This window comes from Diabrotica virgifera, chromosome 4 (genome assembly GCF_917563875.1).
Source record: "Diabrotica virgifera virgifera chromosome 4, PGI_DIABVI_V3a".
Lineage (NCBI taxonomy): Eukaryota > Metazoa > Arthropoda > Insecta > Coleoptera > Chrysomelidae > Diabrotica > Diabrotica virgifera.
In genome coordinates this window covers 226409700-226422753 of record NC_065446.1, presented here as the reverse complement: position 1 = coordinate 226422753, position 13054 = coordinate 226409700, and the positions used below count along the sequence as shown (strand labels likewise).

The window sequence follows — 13054 nt, the reverse complement described above, 5'->3', positions numbered from 1 at the left end:
TTTCGGAGTTTTGGATCCCTCTAGAATCCTCAATCTTTCTTCATCTTTCTATGTCAGGCACATTAGTTCAGCACCATATGTGATTACTGGTCTAATTGATGATCTGTAAATTTTCAGTCTAGTATTCTGAATAAGCACCATAGCACCATATGTGATTACTGGTCTAATTGATGATCTGTAAATTTTCAGTCTAGTATTCTGAATAAGCTTTTTATCTTTGAGTCTTTTGAGAGAAGTTGTTTTATTTCCAGTAAGTTCTATTTCCTCCCAGTATTCTTTTATTGATGACAATTGGGGTGGCGATTGGGCTATGCTGGTCTATTACGCAATCGAATTTAAAGCGGACTGTATGGAAATAATAACAAAAAAATTCTTATCTTATTTTAACTGGTAGGTCGAGAAGTCTTCAGTTATTAGTAAGGTTAAGGAAGGAGGGAGAAAGGGTTAATTTATTTTTTACTATAACTGAAACCGGCGTTTTTTGGCGACACTTGATAACTACAGGAAACGACTTAACAATTCAATTTGTTCTTACTTACTGACAAAAACGACTAGTTAGTACTAACGAAAGGTAATTAAAGAGAAAACAAAAAATTTAGTACAATATCTGGGCAAGAAAATAGGCCAGGTACTTCGAATGAAATAAATTTAATGAGGCCAAAACATCCTGCCCCCCCGAGTTTATTTTTAAAATAAACGAAAAATCAACGAAAACTAATTTAATTTTAATATGCTAAGTCTGCACATGAACCCATCACCCTAAACTAAAATTTTAACTATCAAATAAAATAAAAAAATCCTCTCCAGTTTATTGACTGGGTAGAGGACACAGTTTAACGACTGGGCGCATGTAACTACCGTGCTTGGTTCGCACTTTTACGATTCGAACAATCCCATCTTTTCCAGGATACAAAGTCTCTATGACTGCCAGAGGCCACTGTAAAGGTGGGATAGTTTCATTTTTTATTATAACTACCATTCCCTCTTTGGGAGGGTTCGAGTTAGTGTTCCATTTTAAACGAGACTGCATAGAAGACAAATATTCTGAATGCCATCTTTTCCAATAATGTTGAACAATGCAATCTAATAATTTATATCTTTTCAAAGTACTCATATTTTTATCAAGATCAATATCCATCGAGGGTAATGACACTAAAGGTTCTGTACATAAAAAATGCGATGGAGTCAGCGCGACTGGATTTTCAGGGTCGTTACTTTGAACACAAAGAGGACGCGAATTCAAAAGACACTCGATTTGTGTCAGAACAGTTAAAAATTCTTCGTAAGTAAGGATTTGATTCCCCACAACTCTATTTAAATGAAGTTTTACACTTTTTATATTGCTTTCCCAAATACCACCGAAGTGACTGCCATAAGGTACGTTCATTTTCCAAGAAATTTTGGTATTATTAAGTTCCTGTTGGAATGCATCTTTATAAGTTTTTGAAGTAGTTAATTGATATATTTCATCGAGGACTCTCTTGGCACCCACAAAATTTGTGCCATTATCTGAATATAAAACCTTACAATTTCCACGACGAGATAAAAATCTTTTGAAAGTGGCTAAGAAACAATCTGTAGAGAGCGAGGAGGCTAATTCAAGATGTATGGCTTTCGTACTTAGACAAACAAACAAACATACGTAAGCCTTTTGAGTTTTTACGCCACGATATTTTCCTATAGTAATGGAAAACGCACCAGTATAATCTACACCAGTGTGTAAAAAGGCTTTTGCCTGATTGACTCTTACGGCGGGTAAGTCAGCCATCATAGGATAGGTAGGTTTAGGATTAAGACGAAAACAACGGTTACATCTCCAAATTCTATTTCTGATGGCCTGACGACTAGATAGTATCAAATAATTTGTTCTCAGAAGATTTTGCAACAAATACGCTCCAGCATGTAAATGCAATTTATGGAAATAATCTATTAACAAAATGGTTAAAGGATCGGCTTTGGGCAACAAAATCGGATGTTTTTGTTCAAAACTACATTGGGAGTTGGACAAACGTCCACCTACTCTAATTATTCCATTTTCAATAAATGGATTCAAACGACGCATGGAAGATTTTACAACGAGATTTTGAGAAAGGGCTTTATATTTTTCAGAAAAATGCTTTTGCTGGACAGCTCGAATTAATTCAATTTCTGCAATTTTTAAATCAAATAGAGATATCCGTTTATTTAAAGACAATTTTCTAAGAAATCTCAATACGTATACTGTGGAATTTAAAAGTTTCGACCAACTGGAAAAATATTCAATAAGAGTATACAGCGGAGAAATTACACGAGTGACATTACCAAAGAAGGTTTGTGATCTATATTCAGAATCACAAATCATAATTTCCTGTCCGTTGACAGACTGAATAGGCCAATATTCTGGCTCCAACAGTAACCAATTTGGACCAGTAAACCATGTGGAATGGTTGACTAACGAAGAAGGAAACAAACCTCGAGAGGCGCAATCAACAACATTTTCCTTTCCAGGAACAAAAAACCAATACTCTGACGGAACCATCTTATGAATTGTAACAACTCTATTTTGAACAAATATTTTGAGATTTTTCTCTGAGGACTTTATCCAATTTAATACAATCATGGAATCACTTAAGGCAAAAATTTTATCAATATTATGTCTAGGAGAATAAGTTTCAATAGCATGTGAAAGAAGCTTTGAGAGAAGAAGCGCTCCACAAAGCTCTAATCGAGGAAGAGTTATTTTAGACATTGGAGATACTTTAGATTGAGAGTACAGTAAAGTAACTTTAACTTGACCTGTACAATTAACAACCCTGGAATAAACAATGGCTGCGTATCCAGCAGCACTTGCGTCTGAAAATCCTACAAAAGACAACGACGAATTAGGTGTAACTGCTATATGGCGTGGAATTTGTATTTTGTATAGGACATGAAATTCATTTTGAAACTTTTCCCATGCTATTTCGATTTCTTTTGGTACGGTACTATCCCAATCTACCTTTAGAGTCCAAAGTTTCTTTATCCAAATTTTAAGCAAGAGGGTTATAGGAGATAGGAATCCCAAGGGATCAAACATACGAGCAACAAGTGAGAGCATGTTTCTTTTTGTACAACGGGTCGATGAGGGTATTTCTAGCCCAAAACTAAAATTGTCACATTTTTCTTCCCATTGCAATCCTAACACTTTGGAGACTGACTTATCAAATTGTTTGGTTTTGACCAATTGAAGGGGTTCGGGGATTGTCGATAGTAGATCGTTCGAGTTCGACATCCATTTGGTTAATTTAAAACCACCTTTTTGAAACAAATTCACTAACTGAGTGTGTGTAACTATAGCTTCAGAAACATTTGGAAAACTGCTAATAAAATCGTCTACATACATATCTCTTAAAATTGGGATGATAGCATCAGGAAAACTTTTAGATTCGTCATTACATAATTGTTTTATTACCCTGAGACTAAGATATGGTGAGGCTTTTACTCCAAAAGTTAAAGTATTTAATTGGAAAATAGAAATAGGATCATTGGTATCAAATCTCCACAAAACTCTTTGAAACGAACAATGAGATTCAACCACTTTAACCTGCCTATACATTTGTTTCAAATCAGCGACAATTGCGATTGGAAAAAGACGAAAATTCAACAATATTGTGGTAGGATTATTTTGTAATTTTGGACCTTTATAAAGAATTTCATTTAATGACGGTCCTTTACTAGTTTTCATAGAGGCATCAAAGACTATTCTACAAGGAGTGGAAGGGCTATCTGATTTAAAAACACAATGATGGGGAATATAATACGACAACGAATCAATGGTTTGAATGGGAACTAAACTCATGTGCTTTTGGTCTAAATAGTCTTGAAAGATATCACAGTAAAGTTTTCTAAGTTCTGGGTTTGGTGCTAGGCGATTTTCTAAGGACAACAATCTATTTTTAGCAAGAACAAAAGAATCACCCAGTACATTAGGATCATTTTGGAACGGCAATGAAACTGTGTATCTACCATCTGCATCTCTACATACATTTTCTAAAAATAAATTTTCACAAATTTCATCTTCTGATGAACTATTAGTAACAGTGGGCAAATCCTCTAATTCATACATTCTTTCGACCAAGGAATCTAAATTCAACAAAGGGTTACAGACGAAAGACAAATATGTGTGGATTTTTTCAAAATTTGGTGCAGCTGAGCCCATGACTACATAACCTAAACTAGTCTCAATAGCTGATAGAGAATCTTCGCATGACACTCTATTACAACCAATGATATTTGAAAAGACAGATAAGCCTAAAATACCATCTATCTTGCCAGGAAAAAAGAAATTCGGGTCAGCTAATTTCAAGTGTTCTATACTGTTAATACAGTCTTTGTCAACTGGTTGATCTGGCAACTTATTAGAGATTGTGTCTATAAGCAACACTTCTATAGGATATTGTATTTTTTTATCAAAATGGGAAAAGATAACAATGTTGGTTTTACCTACTATCGGGGTGGTTGATCCTCCTATACCAGAAACTGTCAAATTTAATTTCGAATAACTTAGGCCTAATTTTCGGGAACAATCAAAAGTAAGAAAATTAGCAGAAGAACCACTATCTAACAAAAATCTAACCTTGTGAGCACTACCCCATTTATCAACAACTTTAACCATTATTGTCCCAAACAGACTAACAGAACTCGATTCTGATTCATTTGGGATATTTTTAGAATGGCGAACATGTAAACTAGAAGGATTATCAGAAGAACCAGAGGTAGGCTCAGTACTAGTGGAGGGAAATGGAACATTCTCATTAGGCCGAGTAGTATTTGGCTTATGCAACTTGGAATGGTGCCTAGCTTTGCACACAACACAAGAAAATTTTGACGGACAATTGGATACTCGATGCTTTGAAGAAAAACAATTTAAACATAAATTATTTTCCTTCACTAATTTAAATCTGGATTCAAATGGTAGCCCTAAAAAGTGCTTACAGTCTTTAATTAAATGTGGGCCTTTTTTACAAACAACACAATCTATGGAGGAATACGTATTCTGTTCTTGCAAATGAAACGATTTGTTCGGTTTTTGAAACGAAAAATTATTTTTGGAATTCCTTGATCTATCATTTTTAATAAGAGATTTACTACGTTGGCGTAAAAATTTCAATAAATCATCATAAGCGGGTAAATCATTATTATTTCTTATTAAATCAAATGAATCTATGGTATCTTGTGGTAATTTTAACATAGCTAAATAAGTTAAAATATGATCATCTAAATTATCGAGATTTAATCGTTTTAGTGCAGAAACATTAGTATCAAACTTTTCCAAAAATATTTCCAAATATGATGGATTATTAGATTGCAAACCGCGAAAATTAACAATTCGATCCATATAGAGATTAAACAAATATTTTTTATCATTATATCTTTCAACAAGCATATTCCAAATAATGTCATAATTATTAGGAATGGGTTCTATTGAGCTACAGCTTTTCAAGGCTTTCCCGGAAATACAACTCAACAAATACTGTAGCTTATCGGACTTGGGATATTCTATTTTGTTATGAACAAATTGTTTGAAATTTTCATAGAAAACAGGCCACAGAGATATATCTTCACCATCAAACTTAACTAATTCAAATTTGGGCATTTTAATAGTAGAATTATTAGTACTATTGGGATTATTACTCAAAACAGCAGGTTTATTTATTAATAATGAAGCTAAATATTCAATATTGGAGTAGAGATCATAAAATGCATCTAAATGCGTATGGTATGCAACGCCAGCATCTGGCTCCATCTCTTGTTTTAATATAACGATATCTTGAACAATTTCCTCATATTCTGATAGAGTTTTTTCGAAAGTACTATATCTAACTGCAAAGTTACGCATTTTTGAGGCATTTTCTGGATCTTTTTCTAAGGCCGACCCGGCATCGTAACATAATTGAGCCCTACGAAAGATAGTTTCACGTTTAGAGCATAATCGCTCCAATTTTAGTTCGTTTTGACTTTTAGGCATGTTTAATAATAAATATTGAAATTCTTTCAAAAAATTATCAATGATGAAGAAATAAAATGGAACAAAACCCAAAATATGTCAAGTATAGTAGTTAGGTGTATATATTTTTTCAACAATTACTAAAATTTTATTAAACTAAATCCAAACAAATTATTTTTAGGTTTGCAAAATATCCAAATCAAATATATTTACTTAATCAAAATCGATTTCACTAAGCGATGGGTTCAGAAGCAAAAACACGAATTCAATGTTCCAACTATAGTCGACCGAAGAACAAGGTTTTTCGATACACGAAAAAAAAAGGGTACACTACGATTTAATTAGATTTTAACACGACAAATATACTATACCGATTACAATTATAATTTTAAATAAATTTATCCAATGCGAAAAATACGATAGATCAGATCTTGAACCGGCAAAGCAACAACGAAATTGATTCAAGACGATCCGGCTAGAAGGCCAAACTTATGGGGTGGCGATTGGGCTATGCTGGTCTATTACGCAATCGAATTTAAAGCGGACTGTATGGAAATAATAACAAAAAAATTCTTACCTTATTTTAACTGGTAGGTCGAGAAGTCTTCAGTTATTAGTAAGGTTAAGGAAGGAGGGAGAAAGGGTTAATTTATTTTTTACTATAACTGAAACCGGCGTTTTTTGGCGACACTTGATAACTACAGGAAACGACTTAACAATTCAATTTGTTCTTACTTACTGACAACCACGACTAGTTAGTACTAACGAAAGGTAATTAAAGAGAAAACAAAAAATTTAGTACAATATCTGGGCAAGAAAATAGGCTGTTCTGAAACTATTTCCTTGTGGCATTTTTATGATTAATTATTTATATGGGAAATAAGCCACAATTAAAATGAAAAAAATAATTTTATTAACGTTTCGACGCCCAAATCGGGTGCCGTTGTCAAAATACAAAATATTACTAAAATAAACTAAAGTGTTGTTGCTAAGCAAAAAAAATTCTTCTAATAATTTATTTAATCTCACTCATTTATATTGGCAATTCAGACATATATTATACATTTTAAAGTAGAAGACTTTAAAATGATATTGCCAATATTTATGAGTTGCGTTCCTGGGACGACTTACTGAAAGATAGTTCATTCGATTACATGAAATTAACCCCAACTCAAGAATATCCGTCATAAAAAATTATAGCATGTGATATGTCTTTAAAAAGACAACCAAATGCAACGACAGTAAAATTCTCGCGTTAGAGACTTCATAGTAAATCACAAGGGAAAACCAGGAAAAACCCTGTGATACTATCCCGACATCGTAAGTATTTGGTCTTACATTAATTTACTCTCAAAAAATAATACCAAATTCTGACATGTAACATGTTTAAATTATAAATATTATTAATAATACTAGATATATAAGTAATACTAAAATATAAAATATGTACTAGCTCGATATTATTGACTTACTAATCTTGCTATTTTCTTTCTATTGACTTCCTCTTTCAGTATGGGTAACCACATCCTACTGCATTCTACCGAGGAATTTGCGACACAATTGGTTTCATTTTGCATAATTAGAGCCGCTTCTTTGATTTTTCTCTTTTTACTATCTGATTCTTTCAGGACTATACTTGAATCTCTCCACTGAACTCTATGTTCATTATCCCATGCGTGTTGACATATTTGAGATCTCTCAAATTCTCTATTTTTAATATAAGATTGATGTTCACTTATTCTAACGTCTAATGGTCTTGATGTCTCACCTAAATAAAATTGTTCGCATTCACAAGGTATTTTATAAATGCAATTTTTTGTTCTTTCTTGATCATTGTTAGGTTTAGTTTTAGATAGAATAGATCTCAATGTGTTTGTTGTTTTGAATGTTGTTGAAATGTTGAATTTATTTCCTATTGTTTTAAGTTTCTCGGATAGTCCTTTTATATATGGTATTGATATTTTCCTCGTATTATTTCTGGTGAATGTTGTAGGATCCCGTTCTAAGTTGTTCTGTTCCATTCGATCCAATCTTGACAATTCCTTATTTATAAACGATAAAGGATAATCATTTTTTAATAAAACAGATGTTAACAATTGTTTTTCTGCTAAAAAGGAATTTTCGTTAGAACAAGTAATTTTGGCTCTATCATATAAGGATTTAATGATTCCCTTTTTAACGTTGATGTTGTGATTTGACTTGTAATTGAGATATCTGTTGGTGTGTGTTGGTTTTCTATACACTTGAGTCTCATATCCAATATCCTTCTTTGAGATCAAAACATCGAGGAAAGGTAGGCTGTTATTGTATTCCTTTTCCATTGTAAATTTTATTGTCTCTTCTTGATCGTTTATAATATTCAGGAATGTATCCAACAATTCTGATCCATGAGGCCATATTGAAAACACATCATCTACATATCTCCACCATACTGTGGGTTTTAAATTTTGTTTAGAAATAATATTAGTTTCGAAACTAATATTATTTCTAAACAAAATTTAAAACCCACAGTATGGTGGAGATATGTAGATGATGTGTTTTCAATATGGCCTCATGGATCAGAATTGTTGGATACATTCCTGAATATTATAAACGATCAAGAAGAGACAATAAAATTTACAATGGAAAAGGAATACAATAACAGCCTACCTTTCCTCGATGTTTTGATCTCAAAGAAGGATATTGGATATGAGACTCAAGTGTATAGAAAACCAACACACACCAACAGATATCTCAATTACAAGTCAAATCACAACATCAACGTTAAAAAGGGAATCATTAAATCCTTATATGATAGAGCCAAAATTACTTGTTCTAACGAAAATTCCTTTTTAGCAGAAAAACAATTGTTAACATCTGTTTTATTAAAAAATGATTATCCTTTATCGTTTATAAATAAGGAATTGTCAAGATTGGATCGAATGGAACAGAACAACTTAGAACGGGATCCTACAACATTCACCAGAAATAATACGAGGAAAATATCAATACCATATATAAAAGGACTATCCGAGAAACTTAAAACAATAGGAAATAAATTCAACATTTCAACAACATTCAAAACAACAAACACATTGAGATCTATTCTATCTAAAACTAAACCTAACAATGATCAAGAAAGAACAAAAAATTGCATTTATAAAATACCTTGTGAATGCGAACAATTTTATTTAGGTGAGACATCAAGACCATTAGACGTTAGAATAAGTGAACATCAATCTTATATTAAAAATAGAGAATTTGAGAGATCTCAAATATGTCAACACGCATGGGATAATGAACATAGAGTTCAGTGGAGAGATTCAAGTATAGTCCTGAAAGAATCAGATAGTAAAAAGAGAAAAATCAAAGAAGCGGCTCTAATTATGCTAAATGAAACCAATTGTGTCGCAAATTCCTCGGTAGAATGCAGTAGGATGTGGTTACCCATACTGAAAGAGGAAGTCAATAGAAAGAAAATACCAAGATTAGTAAGTCAATAATATCGAGCTAGTACATATTTTATATTTTAGTATTACTTATATATCTAGTATTATTAATAATATTTATAATTTAAACATGTTACATGTCAGAATTTGGTATTATTTTTTGAGAGTAAATTAATGTAAGACCAAATACTTACGATGTCGGGATAGTATCACAGGGTTTTTCCTGGTTTTCCCTTGTGATTTACTATGAAGTCTCTAACGCGAGAATTTTACTGTCGTTGCATTTGGTTGTCTTTTTAAAGACATATCACATGCTATAATTTTTTATGACGGATATTCTTGAGTTGGGGTTAATTTCATGTAATCGAATGAACTATCTTTCAGTAAGTCGTCCCAGGAACGCAACTCATAAATATTGGCAATATCATTTTAAAGTCTTCTACTTTAAAATGTATAATATATGTCTGAATTGCCAATATAAATGAGTGAGATTAAATAAATTATTAGAAGAATTTTTTTTTGCTTAGCAACAACACTTTAGTTTATTTTAGTAATATTTTGTATTTTGACAACGGCACCCGATTTAGGCGTCGAAACGTTAATAAAATTATTTTTTTCATTTTAATTGTAGCTTATTTCCCATATAAATAATTAATCAAGAAAATAGGCCAGGTACTTCGAATGAAATAAATTTAATGAGGCCAAAACAACAATGCTTATACACTTAGTTCCATAGACTGAAACCTCAAAATATTTAAAGTGTTCTACCATTTCAAACTCATTTTCTCCAATATTTAACCTTGTCACATTAAATGTATTATTTCTTGAGCATATTAAGAGTTTGTTTTATTTTGATTTATGCCCAAACCCCTCTTGGAAGCTTCCTTGCACAACTTTGCAAGTTCTTCCTTTAAACTGTTTACGTTTCTGCTAATCATTGCTATGTCGTCAGCGTACGCCACAAGTTGTGTCGTCGATGTTATAATTGAACCTTTTATTTCGGTAGTTTTTATTGTTCCTTCTATAACGACACTAAATAATGACGTTGATAGAGAGTCACCCTGTCGTACTCCAGTTACTAATGCCCGGTTGCACCAACAGACCTTAGGCTTAAGTCGAGAATATCATAAGAATTAATATAATATAATTATGATATATTACAATAAGAATACCATAATATAATAATAGATATGATTGATAATAAGGTAAGAATCTAAAATTATGGTCCAACGTAAGTGATACTCAAGGAGGCCCTATCTATAAGTAGAGCTTAGCTAAGATGGAGCTTAAGATCTGTTGGTGCAACCAGGCATAAGTATTTCTATATTTTTGGAGATGCCGCCATATGTTATTATGTTACCGTCGATCCTTCCATCGTTATTTTCGTAAGCTTTATAAGTTTCATTGGGACATCTAGGTTTTTCATGTTTTCGTATATGGTTCCCTTTTTAAATCCCTGCTGATATTCTCCTATTTTAGTTTCAATGTTTAGATGTTCAACAATGGACGATAGACGGCTAAGAAGAAGAAGAAATGTGTATATGTGGTTGAAATATTGACTGCGAAACCTATGGTCATTTATATCGTGACATTAATAGATTTTTATATGAAAGAGAAGAAAATTTATTTTCATTTTTGAAAATGTCATTATTTATCAAAATTTATAAACAATGAACGTCAAAATTTAAACTAATTTTAGAAAATGGGAAAATTTATGGAATTTGTAAAAGTTTATTGGAAAAGTTTGTTTACAATATTTTGGCCCGTATTTCCTGCATTTATTTTTATATACGACTATTCCCCTCCTTACCGATGCATCTACGTAGTGATTATTATGTGTGGCTACTGGATAACAGAATGCATAGCACCACCTATAACTTCTTTATTACCGATGATATTATTCCCTCTAATGGGCATTTTAAGTTCAGACAAAGTCGCTGCAAATTACATGAATGATACCAACATGATGCTCATCGGAAGCATTGTGATAGCAATTGCAATGGAAGAATCAAGACTTCACATCAGAATAGCTTTATATGTGATTAAATTCGTAGGCTGTAGTATAAAACGCTTGCACGTTGGTTTATGTGTAGTAACTGCCTTCATTTCGATGTGGATAGCTAACACTGCGGCTACAGCACTAATGTTGCCCATCGTAGAAGGTTCTCTGGTAGCTATGCAAGAACAAGGTTTACTCCAGATGTGGCAAAAGCCAAAAGACGCAACAATTGGTGGTAAAGATGAACACGAGGAGGAAGACCTAGATCCTACAGATATAACAATGTGCTACTATATATCTATCGCTTACATGGCAACCATAGGAGGCACAGGATGCATAATAGGGTCCGGATCCCATCTGGCTTACAAGGGAGTTTATGAGACAAGATTTCCAAATAGCCCAGGAGTTGAATTTGCTAAGTGGATGATGTTTAATATTCCTATTATGATAATAAACGGTATATTGACAATTACATGGATGCAATTCTGGTTTTTCGGTCTCTTTAGATCTCGGTCGAGAAAAGCCAGAGCAGTTAATCTAAGTGCAGAAGCAGAACGGGTAGCAAGGGAAATAATAGACCAGCAGATCCATGACCTCAAAGAGTTAAATTTTGCCGAAATAGTTGTTGGTATTAGCTTCGTTTCATGCGTTTTGCTCTGGTTCTTCAGACGACCTGGCTTTATGACTGGATGGCCTAAACTCATAACAGATGTTAAAGTTGGAGATGCTGTTGTTGCAATTATAATTGTTATGGTTGTAATTGTCATCCCATTTTATCCGGATTTTCTATACTTTTTCACTAGAGATGAAGATAAAAGACCAATTGCTCCAACACGTAGTATCGTCTCTTGGAAAACAATCGAACATAAAATGCATTGGGGGTTATTGTTTATCTTAGGAGGTGGATTCGCAATGGCAGATGCTGCTAAAGCAAGTGGAATGACAGAACTTATAGCCAACTCCCTTAAGTCCTTTTTACAAAATGACAAAATCTACATACTCATAGTCTGTATTGGTATGGCTTCAATTATCACGCAGTTCTTATCCAGTAACGTAGCCTGTGTAACTATTCTCACACCTATCATTATGGATATGTCAGTCGTGGCTAAATTGCATCCAATGTATTTAGGATTATCTGTTGCACTAGCCTGCTGTCTTTGTTTTTTGTTGCCAGTATCCACACCACCAAATGCACTAATCGCAGGACCTTGTAGAGTTAAAGGTGTAGAAATGGCTAAGGCTGGTATTGGTGTTTACTTTATCTGTCTAACAACATTACTGTGTATATTCCCCATTTGGGCTCCTGTTATTTGGGATTTAGAGTTTCCAGATTGGGTACATTAGTACAAGAAATAAATAAGAAAAAATGAAATCTAATTTCTTTATAAATATCAATATTGAATAAATATACAATATTTAAAAATAACATTTCTCCATTTATAACAATTTCTGTATCTTATTTTTCCAAAATTTACCTTTTCAGTAACATAACGAAAGGAATAACTCCACGCTGGTTATTAATAGTCCATCTCCTTATGGTTTTTGCTCTAAATTTTAAAGAACCATTTGGATTGACGAGATTCTGCATAGGTACACATATCTAACATGTCAAATAAAAAATGTTCTTCCGTGCCGATGTATGCTTTTGCCTTGGGTGTGAGT

The 13054-nt window shown here is 32.9% G+C and overlaps 2 protein-coding genes across 3 annotated transcripts in view; one reads left to right on the top strand and one right to left on the bottom strand.

The window, feature by feature from the left end:
* LOC114334365 (Bardet-Biedl syndrome 4 protein) overlaps window positions 1-13054 on the bottom strand; it is a 369578-nt gene that overhangs the window by 81995 nt on the left and 274529 nt on the right. The window lies entirely within an intron of this gene.
* LOC114334364 (protein I'm not dead yet-like) lies at window positions 11055-12818 on the top strand. Its single transcript, XM_028284403.2, has one exon. The coding sequence runs from the start codon at window positions 11096-11098 to the stop codon at window positions 12734-12736; it is 1641 nt and encodes a 546-aa protein (XP_028140204.1). The 5' UTR covers window positions 11055-11095; the 3' UTR covers window positions 12737-12818.

What these genes read in the sequence shown, in the direction of transcription:
- LOC114334364 (XM_028284403.2), top strand. Translation starts at nt 11,096, where the DNA reads ATGGGAAAATTTATGGAATTTGTAAAAGTTTATTGGAAAAGTTTGTTT.